General features: G+C 33.6%; 2 protein-coding genes across 8 annotated transcripts; both read right to left on the bottom strand.

Annotated features, from left to right (window-relative positions):
- Nucleotides 1-1,167: 1,167 nt before the first annotated feature.
- Nucleotides 1,168-5,190, bottom strand: Polr1B (RNA polymerase I subunit Rpl135). The gene is made up of 6 exons (XM_015925672.3): nucleotides 4,650-5,190; nucleotides 4,442-4,582; nucleotides 4,283-4,381; nucleotides 3,891-4,210; nucleotides 1,598-3,830; nucleotides 1,168-1,526 (listed from the first exon to the last, which is right to left on the bottom strand). The coding sequence occupies exons 1-6, from the start codon at nucleotides 5,100-5,102 to the stop codon at nucleotides 1,308-1,310; spliced, it is 3,465 nt and encodes a 1,154-aa protein (XP_015781158.2). The 5' UTR covers nucleotides 5,103-5,190; the 3' UTR covers nucleotides 1,168-1,307.
- Nucleotides 5,191-5,541: 351 nt separating this feature from the next.
- On the bottom strand, nucleotides 5,542-12,460 carry LOC107359049 (tyrosine-protein kinase ABL1). 7 transcript variants are annotated; one of them, XR_001567993.3, is made up of 5 exons: nucleotides 12,220-12,459; nucleotides 11,334-11,471; nucleotides 6,776-9,068; nucleotides 6,514-6,628; nucleotides 5,542-6,418 (listed from the first exon to the last, which is right to left on the bottom strand). XR_001567993.3 is itself a non-coding variant. In XM_015925493.3 (4 exons), exons 2-4 carry the CDS (start codon nucleotides 11,362-11,364, stop codon nucleotides 6,382-6,384), a joined length of 2,361 nt encoding a protein of 786 aa, XP_015780979.1. In that variant the 5' UTR covers nucleotides 11,365-11,471; nucleotides 12,220-12,460; the 3' UTR covers nucleotides 5,542-6,381. The 7 variants fall into 7 exon arrangements, 5 of the variants coding, with proteins under 5 accessions (XP_015780979.1, XP_015780981.1, XP_015780982.1 ...); XR_016197959.1 differs by lacking the exons at nucleotides 11,334-11,471; nucleotides 12,220-12,459 and adding an exon at nucleotides 9,308-9,501; XM_015925493.3 differs by lacking the exon at nucleotides 6,514-6,628 and having other exon boundaries at nucleotides 12,220-12,460.
- Between the last annotated feature and the right edge of the window lie 124 nt (nucleotides 12,461-12,584).

Here is a 12,584-nt window from a genome sequence, read left to right on the forward strand (position 1 = left end):
TTCCCTTTGCCTTTTTTGTCTCACATTTTTGCTTTTGCTTTTCCGGATCATCTTCATCTTTCCATTTCTTACCTTACTTATTCAGATCATCATTTGCAATAAAGATAACCTGATACTTGTATAACCAGAATAAGAGAAGAGAGAGAAAAAGAAGAAAAAAGTTTCCCAAAAGGTTATAATTCTTATTCTGTCATTTCTATACATTTTTTTACTTTCATTATTACCGCAACTGTTAGCTTCTTAATTTGTTTCTCACACTGTATTATATCATATATTATATTTCATCTTCATTTTAATCATAGTCTACATCAGTCTACATCTTGCTAGTCTTCATCTTCATCTTCATTTACTCACCATCAATGTTAGTCTGATCAAGCCGAGAAACATGAATCTGCCAACCTAAACAACTCACTCTCTTCCCATCAACTAACTGGTAATGAAGCCATTTTTCACGTAAAACAATTTTAATTTCAACCTTATTTTTTTACTTTTATTTTCATTATTGTTTTAATCATAATCAACACAAACATCTTCATGCTCTTTACCTTTCTCGTTTCATGCTTATTTAACATAGCTTTTGATACCTCAATCAATAATATGAATGTGTTTATCCATGGCTAACTTGACTTTCGTGTTAATCAAGTTTATTTTTCAGAGTAAATTTATTTTTTCTTCAACCTGTTTCAATTAGTTTATGAAAATAATGGTTTGAGGTAAGAAAATTAGTATTTTTTTCTCGCACAGAAAAAGTGGTTCAAATGATAAAACAATAGATTGCAAGGAGAAACAAGAAAATTACATTAATCTAAATTGGGTTTTTACTTTTTGGTGGTATCATTAATTTTATTGTAGAATTGATTGATTAATTTAATGGGTTAGCCAGAAACCATTAAGAGAACAGTTAATCAACAGATACCCAACAATTGGTGTTAATTTTTGTATCTGCTCTATCAAGTTTACTCTTGTTAATTCAAGAGACTGAATTAAGTGTTTCAGATGTTCAAGAGTTGAAACGTTTTTTTCTTCTGTAACTTTCAACTCATCAGAATTTTGGTAATGATGATTAGACTGGTTAATTAATTGTTTAACCAGCATGTTGGTTGATGCTTTACAAATGACATCCAAGTGAATTCAAGACCATTACGTTTTAATTTAAATGGACCATGCTTTAAACCACCACATCATGAGATGCATTTAATTTGAAAAATTATGAACATTATTGACACAAACAAAAACTTGAATAAACAAGTCTTGATATTTACTTTATAATCCTTTTTTAGCAAAAAAATATCTTTTCATATAAATTGTTATTCAAAAGTAAACTGTAACTTGATACCAACAGAAGCCAATTCAGCAACCAGATATCGAAGAGCATATGGAAGACTTAACGCTTTAACATTAGTACTTGAATTGCAAGTTGAACAAAACCAGATTTGATTACGATGATTATTATATCCCAAATCAAATGGATCCTTATTGAGAGGTGATGTTGAAATTATTGAACCACATTTAGAGCAACCGAAACACTAGACAAAACGAAAAAAAGACAAATTAAAAAAATGGTAAAAGTTAAAGGTTAACAATGATAATAGGTTACCTTTGTTTTATCAGACTGAGTAAAGAGACGATCATGAATTAAGAAAGAAGCTCCATGAGCTAGTAATGAATCTCTTTCCATTTCACCAAATCTGATACCACCACATCTTTTACGACCTTTAACAGGTTGATGAGTTAGAGAATCTATTGGACCAGTTGATCGAACCTGATACTTGTCACCAACCATGTGTCGAAGTCGAATGTAATAGATTACACCGATGAATATATCGGCTTTCAAAGGCCTTCCATCAACACCGCTGTACATCATTTCAGTTCCAAAATAATTGTAACCTGCTTTGTTTAACATATTGCCGTAATATTCACTGGCTCGATCATTCTCTGAAAATATGAACGGAGTTGCCTCATGAACTAAACCATGGCAAGAGGCAGATTTACCGGCCATACTTTCCAACATCATACCGATAGTCATACGAGATGGATAACCGTGAGGATTAAAAATGACGTCAGGTGTTAGTCCTGTCCCGGTGAATGGCATGTTTTCACAAGACCAAAGGAAACTACAAACTCCTTTTTGTCCGTGTCTGTTTGCAAATTTGTCACCAACCGCTGGTCGTCGAGGAATATAAAAGGTCACTTGAATAGCTTGAAGAATGTCTTTCCCTGAATTGCTTCCTAAAATTTTAACATCCGCAATATATGCTGTTTCCATTGATTTGTATTTTTCCATTTTCACTTCACCGGTAGACAGGTCAATATAACTACAAATAGGATCGTCATACTCGACTTTGCTACCAATAATTGGTAGTCCATCGTCGTCAATTTTGTCTCGGAATCGTTCATCAGCTGGATTACGGCCAAACATGAAAAGAGTTTCAGATGAATTGCTTTTATCCATTGCTTTTAAATCAACTTTATGAGTTTTGTGAATAGCACCGAATTTGAATCCTCTCTCAACGGCATGTTTATTTAATATCAATGCATCTTCCATATCATAACCGGTGTACGAAATGACAGCTACAACTGCATTTGTCCCAATTGGATAGTCATCCATGTGATAAATATCATGAGACTTGGGGCGGACTAGAGGTGATTGTGGGTACAAGATGGAGTACATTTTATTATCACTTCGATATTTGAGGGTATGAGTTGCTGTTCCCATCGTTTGTTTACCCATTTGACAGGCATACATGTTACGAGGACTTTGGTTAAAATCTGGATAAGGTATGAACGAAGCTAAGATGCTCATGAATGATGTCTGCTTCACTTCTTTATGAGTGGTTTTCTCATGAATTTCACTATCCGTTATGGCAATATCCATGTAGCACTGTTCAAAAGTACCAATCAATTCAATTGCTTGGGCCTCTAAGTTGATGACGGGTCGTAACATTCGAGCCGGATTAGTAAAAATAAATATTCCTGGATATTGTGTTGCAGCCCCAGTCTTAGGTATGAAACCTATTTCAATCACAGAAGGTGTGCTTTGATCCTCAGATGTTTTTAAAACTCGTATTTTCTGAACAAAAGATTTTGCTTTGGCCTCATTGACATAACCAATCTCTTTACCATCCATAAGAACTGAATAATGTTGTGAATAATCTAGATTAGGTGGTCCGTCACGCAATTTGAGACCAAGTTTAACTAAAGTTACAATAAAACCATCGAGAGGAGGTTGATAGTTGGAAATGAAACATAGATCAGATAAATGATTAAGAAGACCACAAGGTGTACCATCAGGAGTGTGAACCGGGCACATGAATCCCCAAGCTTCAGGATATAATTTACGAGCTTCAGTGGTTCGTGTTTCAGTAAAAGCTGAACCTCTATGCACAGAACGAAAATGAGCAAGAAATCTCCAATAATTGATCTTTTCAGCAACAACCGCTAGACCATTACTTTGCATTAAGCCAATTCCTGTACGTGAAATTAAATTACCAGTAGTTAAAAGATATTCCAATGGTCTTGTGATTGAACTGTAAAATGAAGCTAATACACGGCGAATATTGACTCCAGTTGCTTTGAATTCACGATTGGACACTGTTGCGATTTCAATATTTTTTTTGATTGCTTTGCCAACAGAATCGAGAAAGTTATCAACTCTTTCGAGCAAAAGAGTAAAATAAATATGTCCACTGAGAAAAAGTTCATGGAACATAGGATTATCAGGATTTTCTTGAGCACATTCACCTTTAACAAATTTGTACAGTTTTCTTGTCATATAAATTAACAGGTTAAACTTATCAACATTGTCTACCAAATGGATAGCAATACATTCTCTGAAATAGATAAAAAAATAAATTACCAAACAAAAAAATTAGTTATGCAAATTGTTTTACCTTAAAACAAAATCTGTCACTTCTTCATCTGAATACCAATGAGGTAAGTTGACTTTAACACGAAACCTTTCTCCAATATATTGTTTAACATGTTGTTGATTAAGCAGATTCTCCTTCTGAACAAGCCTTAACATATTCACAATACAGCTACGATAATAAGTATCTTCGGTTCTACCTTTGATCATTTCTTCATAAATATATTGGTCAGTAACATCGCACAAAGCTTTTAAAACCATAACAATTGGTAGAAAAATGAGTTGTTTCTGATAGAAAAATCTCAATCGAGCTGTTCCATTATTCAGGTAATGAAGCACCATACTCTGCAAGAATAGGAATAATAAAAAAACGCATTAGAGTTTACCCGTCAATAAAATTTAACAAAGAAAACATACCGATCCTATTTGGTCTGATCTGACACATCTTATATGGATACCATATTCTGTAAAAAGTTGTCCACTATCTTTCCATCCTGATCGTTTAATTGCTAAAGGCTGTCAAAAATAAATAATCAATAAATCATGTCCAAACATCATATTTAGTAACTATCTTACGTAATTTCGTCTTTGGGCAATCAAAAATCGTACAAGCTTTTCATTTCCATTCACGACGAAATATCCACCAAAATCTTCAGAGTCCTCGTACCGTTGAACCATTTCTTTAGGTGATAGTCCAGACAAATTACATTTTTTTGACTGAAAAAGAGTGATCAAAAGATTAACATGAGACCTTCCTAAGTTGTTAAATATTTGAACAACTTACCTTTAACATGATTGGTATTTCACCAACAATATCAGTGATATCATCAATAGGTTTATCATTTAAAGTCACGGAAAATGAGAGTGATAATGGAGCTTTATAGCTGGTTCCTCTCATCCGACATTCGGCAGGATAAAGTGCTCGTGTTTTAGCAATAGCTTCCTTATTAATTAGAGGATTTCCAATTTCAAATCTCGTCACTTTTATTCTGAGCACTTGACCATTAGGAAGTTCAACTTCAGTCGGACGTAAATATTTTAAACCGTAAATTAAACCATGGTCAATCATAAAATCAAAAGAGTCAATATGAGCTTTTGAAATTTTTTGCATAACTTCATATTGTTCTTTACTTAATTTATGATAACTTTTTGACTGAATACGCTTCTGGTCAACATTGATATCAAGAGTAGCAAGTTTTTTTACTAAATCAACATCATCGGTTGATTTAATAGACATTTTCACAATGGAAATTAATGTATTTAAATTATAAATTATATTAAGTTAACAATCATTCAAAAATAAACAACTAAACCACGAGGTTATCTAATGTTTTGATTCGTTTGAAGAGTGAATCCAAGACTAACTTAAAGATACCGGTGTTAGCTCCATCTTACAGTAAAAAAGTCAGTTAACTTTCATCGCGCAATTCAATTTTAAATCAAATAAGTTTTTAAACTTTGATTAATCATTGGAAATTGTTTGAAATTAATTTGATAATTGTTTTCTTAAATGAAAATAAATTCAAGAAAAGACAAATTGGTATAAAATATGCTCTTGTCTTTAAAAACGCACGAATAACTCCGAAATTTCCAGTGAATTCCATTTTTAGATATGTTTCTTATTGTTAGTAAACACTTGGATTGAATTAATTTTGAAATAAATAATTTAAGATTGATCGAGATTTACAATAAACTTTCGTGGATTTATTACACATTTGAGTTTGATTATCACGATACTCAATAATCAAAGTGAGTATAAATTACAATTTGGGCTTTAAACTAAATACATTAACTATATATTAGTTTAATGATTTTAAAGATCTTTGATTACATTGTATGGACTGATGGTTAGTCTCTCACTATTTTTATCTTAATTTCTCATCATTTGGTCCGTCTTGATGAGAAATGAATATAATTTTGAATCATTATAGTATGAAGAGGTATTGTTGCAGTTTCGCAACATGATAATAATACGGTAAGTATACATTCTCAAGAATGTTATGAAGAGATGATGATTTTGGAACACAACAGATTGCAAAAGATCTCAGGAGATGAGATTTTATTTGCTATGAATGAACCTTCCAGATCACTTAGATGATGTCATTGTTTCAAATCAACCCAAATAAGAGTTGGTTTGAGTTGAAGAAATCTTTGGTCACAATAGAAAATATTCAAATGACAAATCAATTGTACATAATATCACACATCATCTACAAGCTCATCAATTAAATTCAACATTATGACTTTAAACTCCGCGATCCTCCATAAGTTTAGTCTCATTTCCTTGAACTTCTTGACTACACAGTCCGATAATTCAGCGAACCAGCAACCATATCATGAGACAGTTAAGCAGCTTCCAGCTTTGAACTTTGACTGTTATTATTAATGTTCATCTGTCTCCATAAATTAAGTGGCTTTATTTTGATTTGTTGAGTTTGAGACAACAGGATACCAATTCAAGTTTAGCATCCGCAGTCACTTCGATGTCTGACATCAGATCATCTGTTTAGCTTCTCTCACCTTAGAATCCTCATAAATGAAGAAATTTTATTCCTAAGAAGACAAAATATAATTAGATTATAGTGATACATTATTACAGATAAAAAAAGAAATCAAGCAAAATATAGAAACATTGCAATCAAATTTACCTTCTTTATGCCGACACAAAACTCCGTAATAAGCTGTAATCAACTGAGTAACGATGTTAAATAAGTTGGCCATACAGCAAAATATTCAGAGTTAGGTTTTGTTGCTTATTGGCTTCTAAATATCAACAGTTTGTATTTGTGAAGAAAGGAATAAATTTCTTTCAATTGATTTAAAGAAGTAAAGACTGTGTTTTTGTGTTTTTAAATGGTTTTGGCGTCAAAGTGATTTGATAAATTAACAATGCATTAAGATTGGAATTACCTGGCAACTGTTCTTTTTAAAGTGCCAACCTGAAAAACGGCAGGTATTTGCACTTTCCTCCTAGAGTTAGATTCGTTTTCTTTGGCAGGTTCTCTATTATTCTCACTGTCACTTGAGGTGTTTGAGGGTGGGATTGGATCAATTGAAAAGGTGGATGTTTTGTTGGTGGGCTTTGGAGCTATTGGTGGTACTTTAGGTTTCCTATTTAATTTAGCAATTCGAGCGGGCAAAATATCCTGATTCCTTGCTGTTATATTAACTTGAGATAAATCATAAGAAGGTGTTTCTTTGGATATTGATTCCATCACTTTAACCATAGTTTCTCTAGCTCCTTTAAGAATCTTTTCATCTTCCAAGGCGGGCGGCCTCACAGCTGACCCAGGAACTGGTAGATCAGGTAATTGAGTTGAATCTCGGAAAGAACTGGTTCGTTTTGGTGGCACAGGAGCTTGTTTCAGTTTTCTAACAGGATGTCGTGAGCTGGGTAGAAGAACACTACCCTCTAAAGCTGGTCTTGTGGAGGGTGGTTTTTTAGATAGAGTACCATTGGTATCAGTATTTCCTCTTCTTAATTGGACTATAGTTGACTTAGTAGTAATTATAGCTTCATTTGAGCCAATGTTGACATTCATTGCATGCCATTTTGTTTGAGATCCAGGGCCTTCGATGAGTGAGTGTAAATTAGGTATGCTACCGGAGAGCTTTTGATTTGCTTTGGCGATATTTTGTATTTTACAATTATTGGCTAAAATTGGTTGAAAATGTTGTAATTGAGAACTAGTTGGGGGTGACTCTCGTGCAGCTTGTAACATACTTTCTAATGATTCTCTAATTTCTTGGAAAGATGGTCTATCATCAGCCTCCCACTGCCAACACTGTCTCATAGTTTCAAAGATTTCTGCTGGACAACCAGTTGGACACTCCATCCTGTAACCAGATTCCAACATGTGGTAAACATTGGCGAGCTCAACTCCTGGATAAGGAGGGATACCATAAGTAAATATTTCCCAAAGAAGAATACCGAAAGCCCAAACATCTGATTTTGTTGAAAATTTATTATATGCGAGGCCTTCTGGTGCTGTCCATTTAATTGGAAATTTGGCTCCAGCATGGGCAGTATAAGTATCATCTCGCATTAAACGAGCAAGGCCAAAATCAGCAACTTTGACTAAGTGATTCTCACCAACGAGGCAATTACGAGCAGCAAGATCTCGATGGATAAAACTACGAGACTCTAAATATTCCATAGCAGTTGCTATCTGTGTTGCCATGAAAATGACGACAACCGAGTTTACCTCTTCTCTATTACAATTGCGTAAGTAATCGAGTAAATTACCTCGTGTCATGAATTCGGTGATTATATAAAAGGGCGGTTCTCTTGTGCAAACACCTAATAATTGAACTAAATTGGGATGTTTCATTTCTTTCATAATAGCGGCTTCTTCTAAAAAATCTTCTAAAGCCATTGTATCTTCTTTCAATGTTTTCACTGCAACTGTCATGTTGTATCTTTTCCAGGAAGCTTCATAAACATCACCATATTGTCCCCCTCCTAATTTATGTTTCATCACGATATCAGTTCTATCAATTTCCCACTCGTCAGACTTAGGGGATGAAGAAGATGAAAAGTCTCCACGTTTAGGTGCTGGATATAGTAACATGGTAATTAATCCATCAGCATGCATACTATGATGATGCACAAGTTCTGCAAGTGTATTGAATCGACACTTAGCAGTCACATAAACTTTACCCTCAGTGTCCTCGTTAATTCGATAGTGATACACACGACCTTCATATCTTAACGATATTGATCTTTGACCAGGCGAACTTTCACTTTCACGCACTAAAAAAGAGCCGTTGATACCAGATGAGAGTAGATATTCAGCTGCCGATCTAACAATCTGCCCATGGTACCAAGGATGCTTTTCAAGCCGGTTAACAGGAGTAATATAATTAGCAGGCACCCAACCGATTTTACCAGAACGAGATTGAGCTTCACACCACTCTCCAGTCCGGTTGTAGGAGAGAACACGAATTTGTTCACCTTTTAATACAGATAATTGGTACTCTCCTCCAGACTGAAACTCATAAAGAGCCACGAAAAGCTGAGGATCCTCTTCTTCTTCGACCGGAATTTGATTCAAACTTTCTTTAGACAATCTTTGATGGTAGGAATGAAAAGAAATTGAAGAACTACCCATGGTGGAAAAGTCGTCCTGTGATGATGAGATGGATGGATTATCTTCTCCAGTACCGGGAATATCAGGAAGTGGTCTATTCTGGATTGCACCTTCTGTTCAAACCATTGAGCAAGAAAACAGATAAAAGCATAAATTGAGATTAAATGTAATGGAATGAGGAATCAAGGATAGGATAGCAAAACAAGAGAAGAACAAGACTAACAGATTATGATTAATTTTTAAAATGAATGGTGACGTGGGAGACAAATTCATAATTAAGAAACAGCAAAAAAATCTGAATAGGTACCCAAATTTTGTATCTACACGCAGAAACAATCAGCAATATACACACCCTAAAATAAGTTGTTAAGCAAATCACGCAAAAAAGTAAACATTGAGTATTATAACAATAAATGGATGGTTTAGATTACTAAATAAAAAAGGGTAAACAAAAGGAGATTATTAAGAGAAGACAGAAGAAAAAGAGCTTGAAAAAACTTTCGTTAGACTGAATGAAAGTTCAAAGACATCTGAAAATGAAAACAATACATAACCCTTCAAACAAACCGAGAATTGACAGCCGTTGCCATCTGGCGAGTATAACGAAAAAAGATACATTTTTGTTAATTAATTCTCTTCATCATTAATTTCTTTAATGTAATTAACTATAAAACGGTGATGATGGTTTTTGATGACGATAAAATAAACATAAAATATTTTGCATAATATTTGACTTTAATTAATGGGAAGCTGGATTTTTTTTGCTCATTTTACTCAATCTTTTTTTACATGCTAATTACTTTTGTCAAAATCAACAATTTAAAACCATAAATTGAACGGTTAGATACGGAACCAATTTTACCATGATGTGATAACTTGCCATGGAGCCACTGATGAGCAAAATTAAAAGCTAATTGACTAAAAATAAAGTGAGGAAAATCAACATGTCTAAGTAATCACATAATCATCATCAAGTGACATTGTTTTGACCATGATGAAAAGTTTTATCTACAGTTCGGAGTAAATATTTTCTGAATGAAATGTAAGGTTGATTGGGCTGCTTTTGTCTTTCCAACAATAGCTGGAATAATTTGGAGCGATTTTTAATCTTGATGAAATCGATTATAATAGCTGTCAGTGAAATTATAAGCACAATCAGTATCACGGCAGCAGCACAAAGTATTGCAAATACTATGGCAAACAAACGATCAAGACTAAATGGGAGTCTATCAAGTGCCTTGAGTAAAACGGAATCCTCAACAAAGTATTTCAGTTGATCTGGACAAATTGAAGTATCCCAAATGTATTTTTCAGAGCAACCGCCATTTAGATTTTTGAGGATACAAAAGTAACCAATGAAGCCATCCTCAAAGAAAACTAACCATTCAGTAGGTGAATAGTCAACAATGGCTTTAATCGTATAGAGATCAATTCCGAAATAGCCTTCACTAAAGGTGCCTGAGGGAAAATAGTCAGGATTTAAAGGATCACGAAAGTGAAACCAATCAAAGATATTTCGCTCTCCAAGAACAACTCGAGGGGAAGCTAATGAGAAAAATCCGTAGATTGACTCGTTGTACATGGGAATAATATATCTGGCATGAATAGGATCAATAACCCATCGTTTGGTTGAATTTGAAGCTACAAATTTTTTGCCCTTATATTGATACCAATTGTCTTCCTTGAAGAAGAAAGTACTTCCAAAGAGATTATTGCTTTTATCAGTGACAGTGAAACTGGCATGAATGCCTCTAGGAAGATTGGTCCAGTCTTTGATTGGTTTAGCAGGCAAAAGTGGAATGGATTTATCAAGTGAAAATTCAAAATAGTAATCCCCTTTGAAAATATATATTTGTCCATCGTTGGTTTTAACTGCTGTGTCTACTATACCATCATCACACAAGTCTAAAACGGGGGAAATTTCTTGTGACCAGATAATATGGCTATAAACAATAATTGTCAAAATAACTCTTTTCACCCAGAATCCTGATATCATCGAAAAAAGATTGAGACTATATCTATCAATGCAGGATAATTTACCATTTGCCTCCAATAATTACATATCTTGTAACAGCATGTATTTTCCTTCATTTTTTACTGGGTCAACTATAATTTAACAAAATGGCAGTGGAATTTTATAATAAGTTTTTAAGCAGAAAAACCAAAACTGGAAACAGATTTTACATGAAATTTCAGAGATTGAAGGGTAATCTATAAATCGCTACATTGTATCTCAAAATGTAATGTGTTTCTTATCCAACAGTTTGGCATCTAACAAAAATTGGCTATAATTCTTGAAAATTAATCAGTTTAAGGAATGAGAAGATGCCATTTAATGCATTTTGATAATAAGGATTGACAAACAGATTGAAATTTACCTGAAGACTTGTTGATTTTTAACTTTGGCATCGTGAATTGTTGTCCGAAGGAAATCCTCCTTTTGCTTTATTAAATACAAATGATTGTCATTACAATGTTGTCAAGCTCATGGTTAGTGAATAAAACTCTCGTGTTTCCTAAAATAAATAAAAGAAATAACAGATTAGTTAGAAGACTTGTTGACCCTTTGCCTGCGGAAAAATAACAGTTGAAGACAAAATTTAAGATAAAACCGTTAAGAAGTGAAGGGACAACCGAAAGTAGAAACTATAGTCTAGTAAAATTGTTTTTGGGCTTTCTATTTACAGTTTTTCATATGCAAAGCTTGTACATCTGGTGTTGACTTTTTACAGCCTTTATATAGCAATTAACTGTGATAATCTTTTCATTTATCAATATTTGGAGCTACAATTTTAGCTCTAAAGTTAACATACGATAATGATTAAGCCCAAACGACATGATTTTGCATGGAATTGATCAATCAAGGAAACATCAAGGTTTTACTTGTCACTATTGAATGGGTCAAGATCTGACAAGTTAGGTCAAGTCATCTTATTTCAATGATAAAACTCTAATCTGATTATTATATTGATAAAATTTATTTCCATCTGCATTAAGGATTGACATTAAGAAGCAATAACAAGCATCAACTGTCCTGACCAGATTCAATTGGTAGCAACATATTTGTCTAGCACTGGGTGGAAGCAACACTGAGCAAACTATAAGAGTATATCATTGATTAATTAGAAAAATTTATCAAAAGGGGGCAAATTTAAAGCCAAAACAGGATGATTGGAAAGGAAGAGAATAAGAGGAAATAAAATATGGGAGGATGAAGACAATAAAAGACAGGCAGACGAGAAAGAGGAAAATACAAAATCCTACCTTTTTAGGGCTAACGCGTTTCAACCTATTTTGGATACCGTTGGGTGATCAATTACTATCAATTGATGACCATTTGAAGTTTAAACCAGAACAAAACTTAGCACTAGATCAATGTGAAAACTTGAAAATGATTAACAAAATAATAGAAGTAACAGTTATAATAATAGTTGGATAAAATATCTTACAACAATGTTGTTATGTTTTGTGTTTATCACAAAAATAGGGAGAAAGAGGATGAAAAATAAGAAAAAAATTTGATTGAGTCGAGGAGTTTGCGTTGCTTACAATTTAGCCCAAGCCCTAAGATTACTTGCGGTAATTTTGAATTGATTTTCAGCGATTACATGGAAACAAATAAATTTAGA

Source organism: Tetranychus urticae, chromosome 1 (genome assembly GCF_039701765.1).
Source record: "Tetranychus urticae isolate SD_2017Ah chromosome 1, NJAU_TeUrti_SD_1.0, whole genome shotgun sequence".
Classification (NCBI taxonomy): domain Eukaryota; kingdom Metazoa; phylum Arthropoda; class Arachnida; order Trombidiformes; family Tetranychidae; genus Tetranychus; species Tetranychus urticae.

Coding starts and splice junctions, on each gene's coding strand:
- Polr1B (XM_015925672.3), bottom strand. CDS start 5,102: ATGTCTATTAAATCAACCGATGATGTTGATTTAGTAAAAAAACTTGCT. Junction 4,382..4,441: donor TTGCCCAAAGACGAAATTAC/GTAAGATAGTTA, acceptor TATTTTTGACAG/CCTTTAGCAATTAAACGATC. Junction 4,211..4,282: donor GATCAGACCAAATAGGATCG/GTATGTTTTCTT, acceptor CTATTCTTGCAG/AGTATGGTGCTTCATTACCT.
- LOC107359049 (XM_015925493.3), bottom strand. CDS start 11,364: ATGCCAAAGTTAAAAATCAACAAGTCTTCAG. Junction 9,069..11,333: donor AAAAATCAACAAGTCTTCAG/GTAAATTTCAAT, acceptor TGGTTTGAACAG/AAGGTGCAATCCAGAATAGA. Junction 6,419..6,775: donor TTAAAAAGAACAGTTGCCAG/GTAATTCCAATC, acceptor TTGTCTTCTTAG/GAATAAAATTTCTTCATTTA.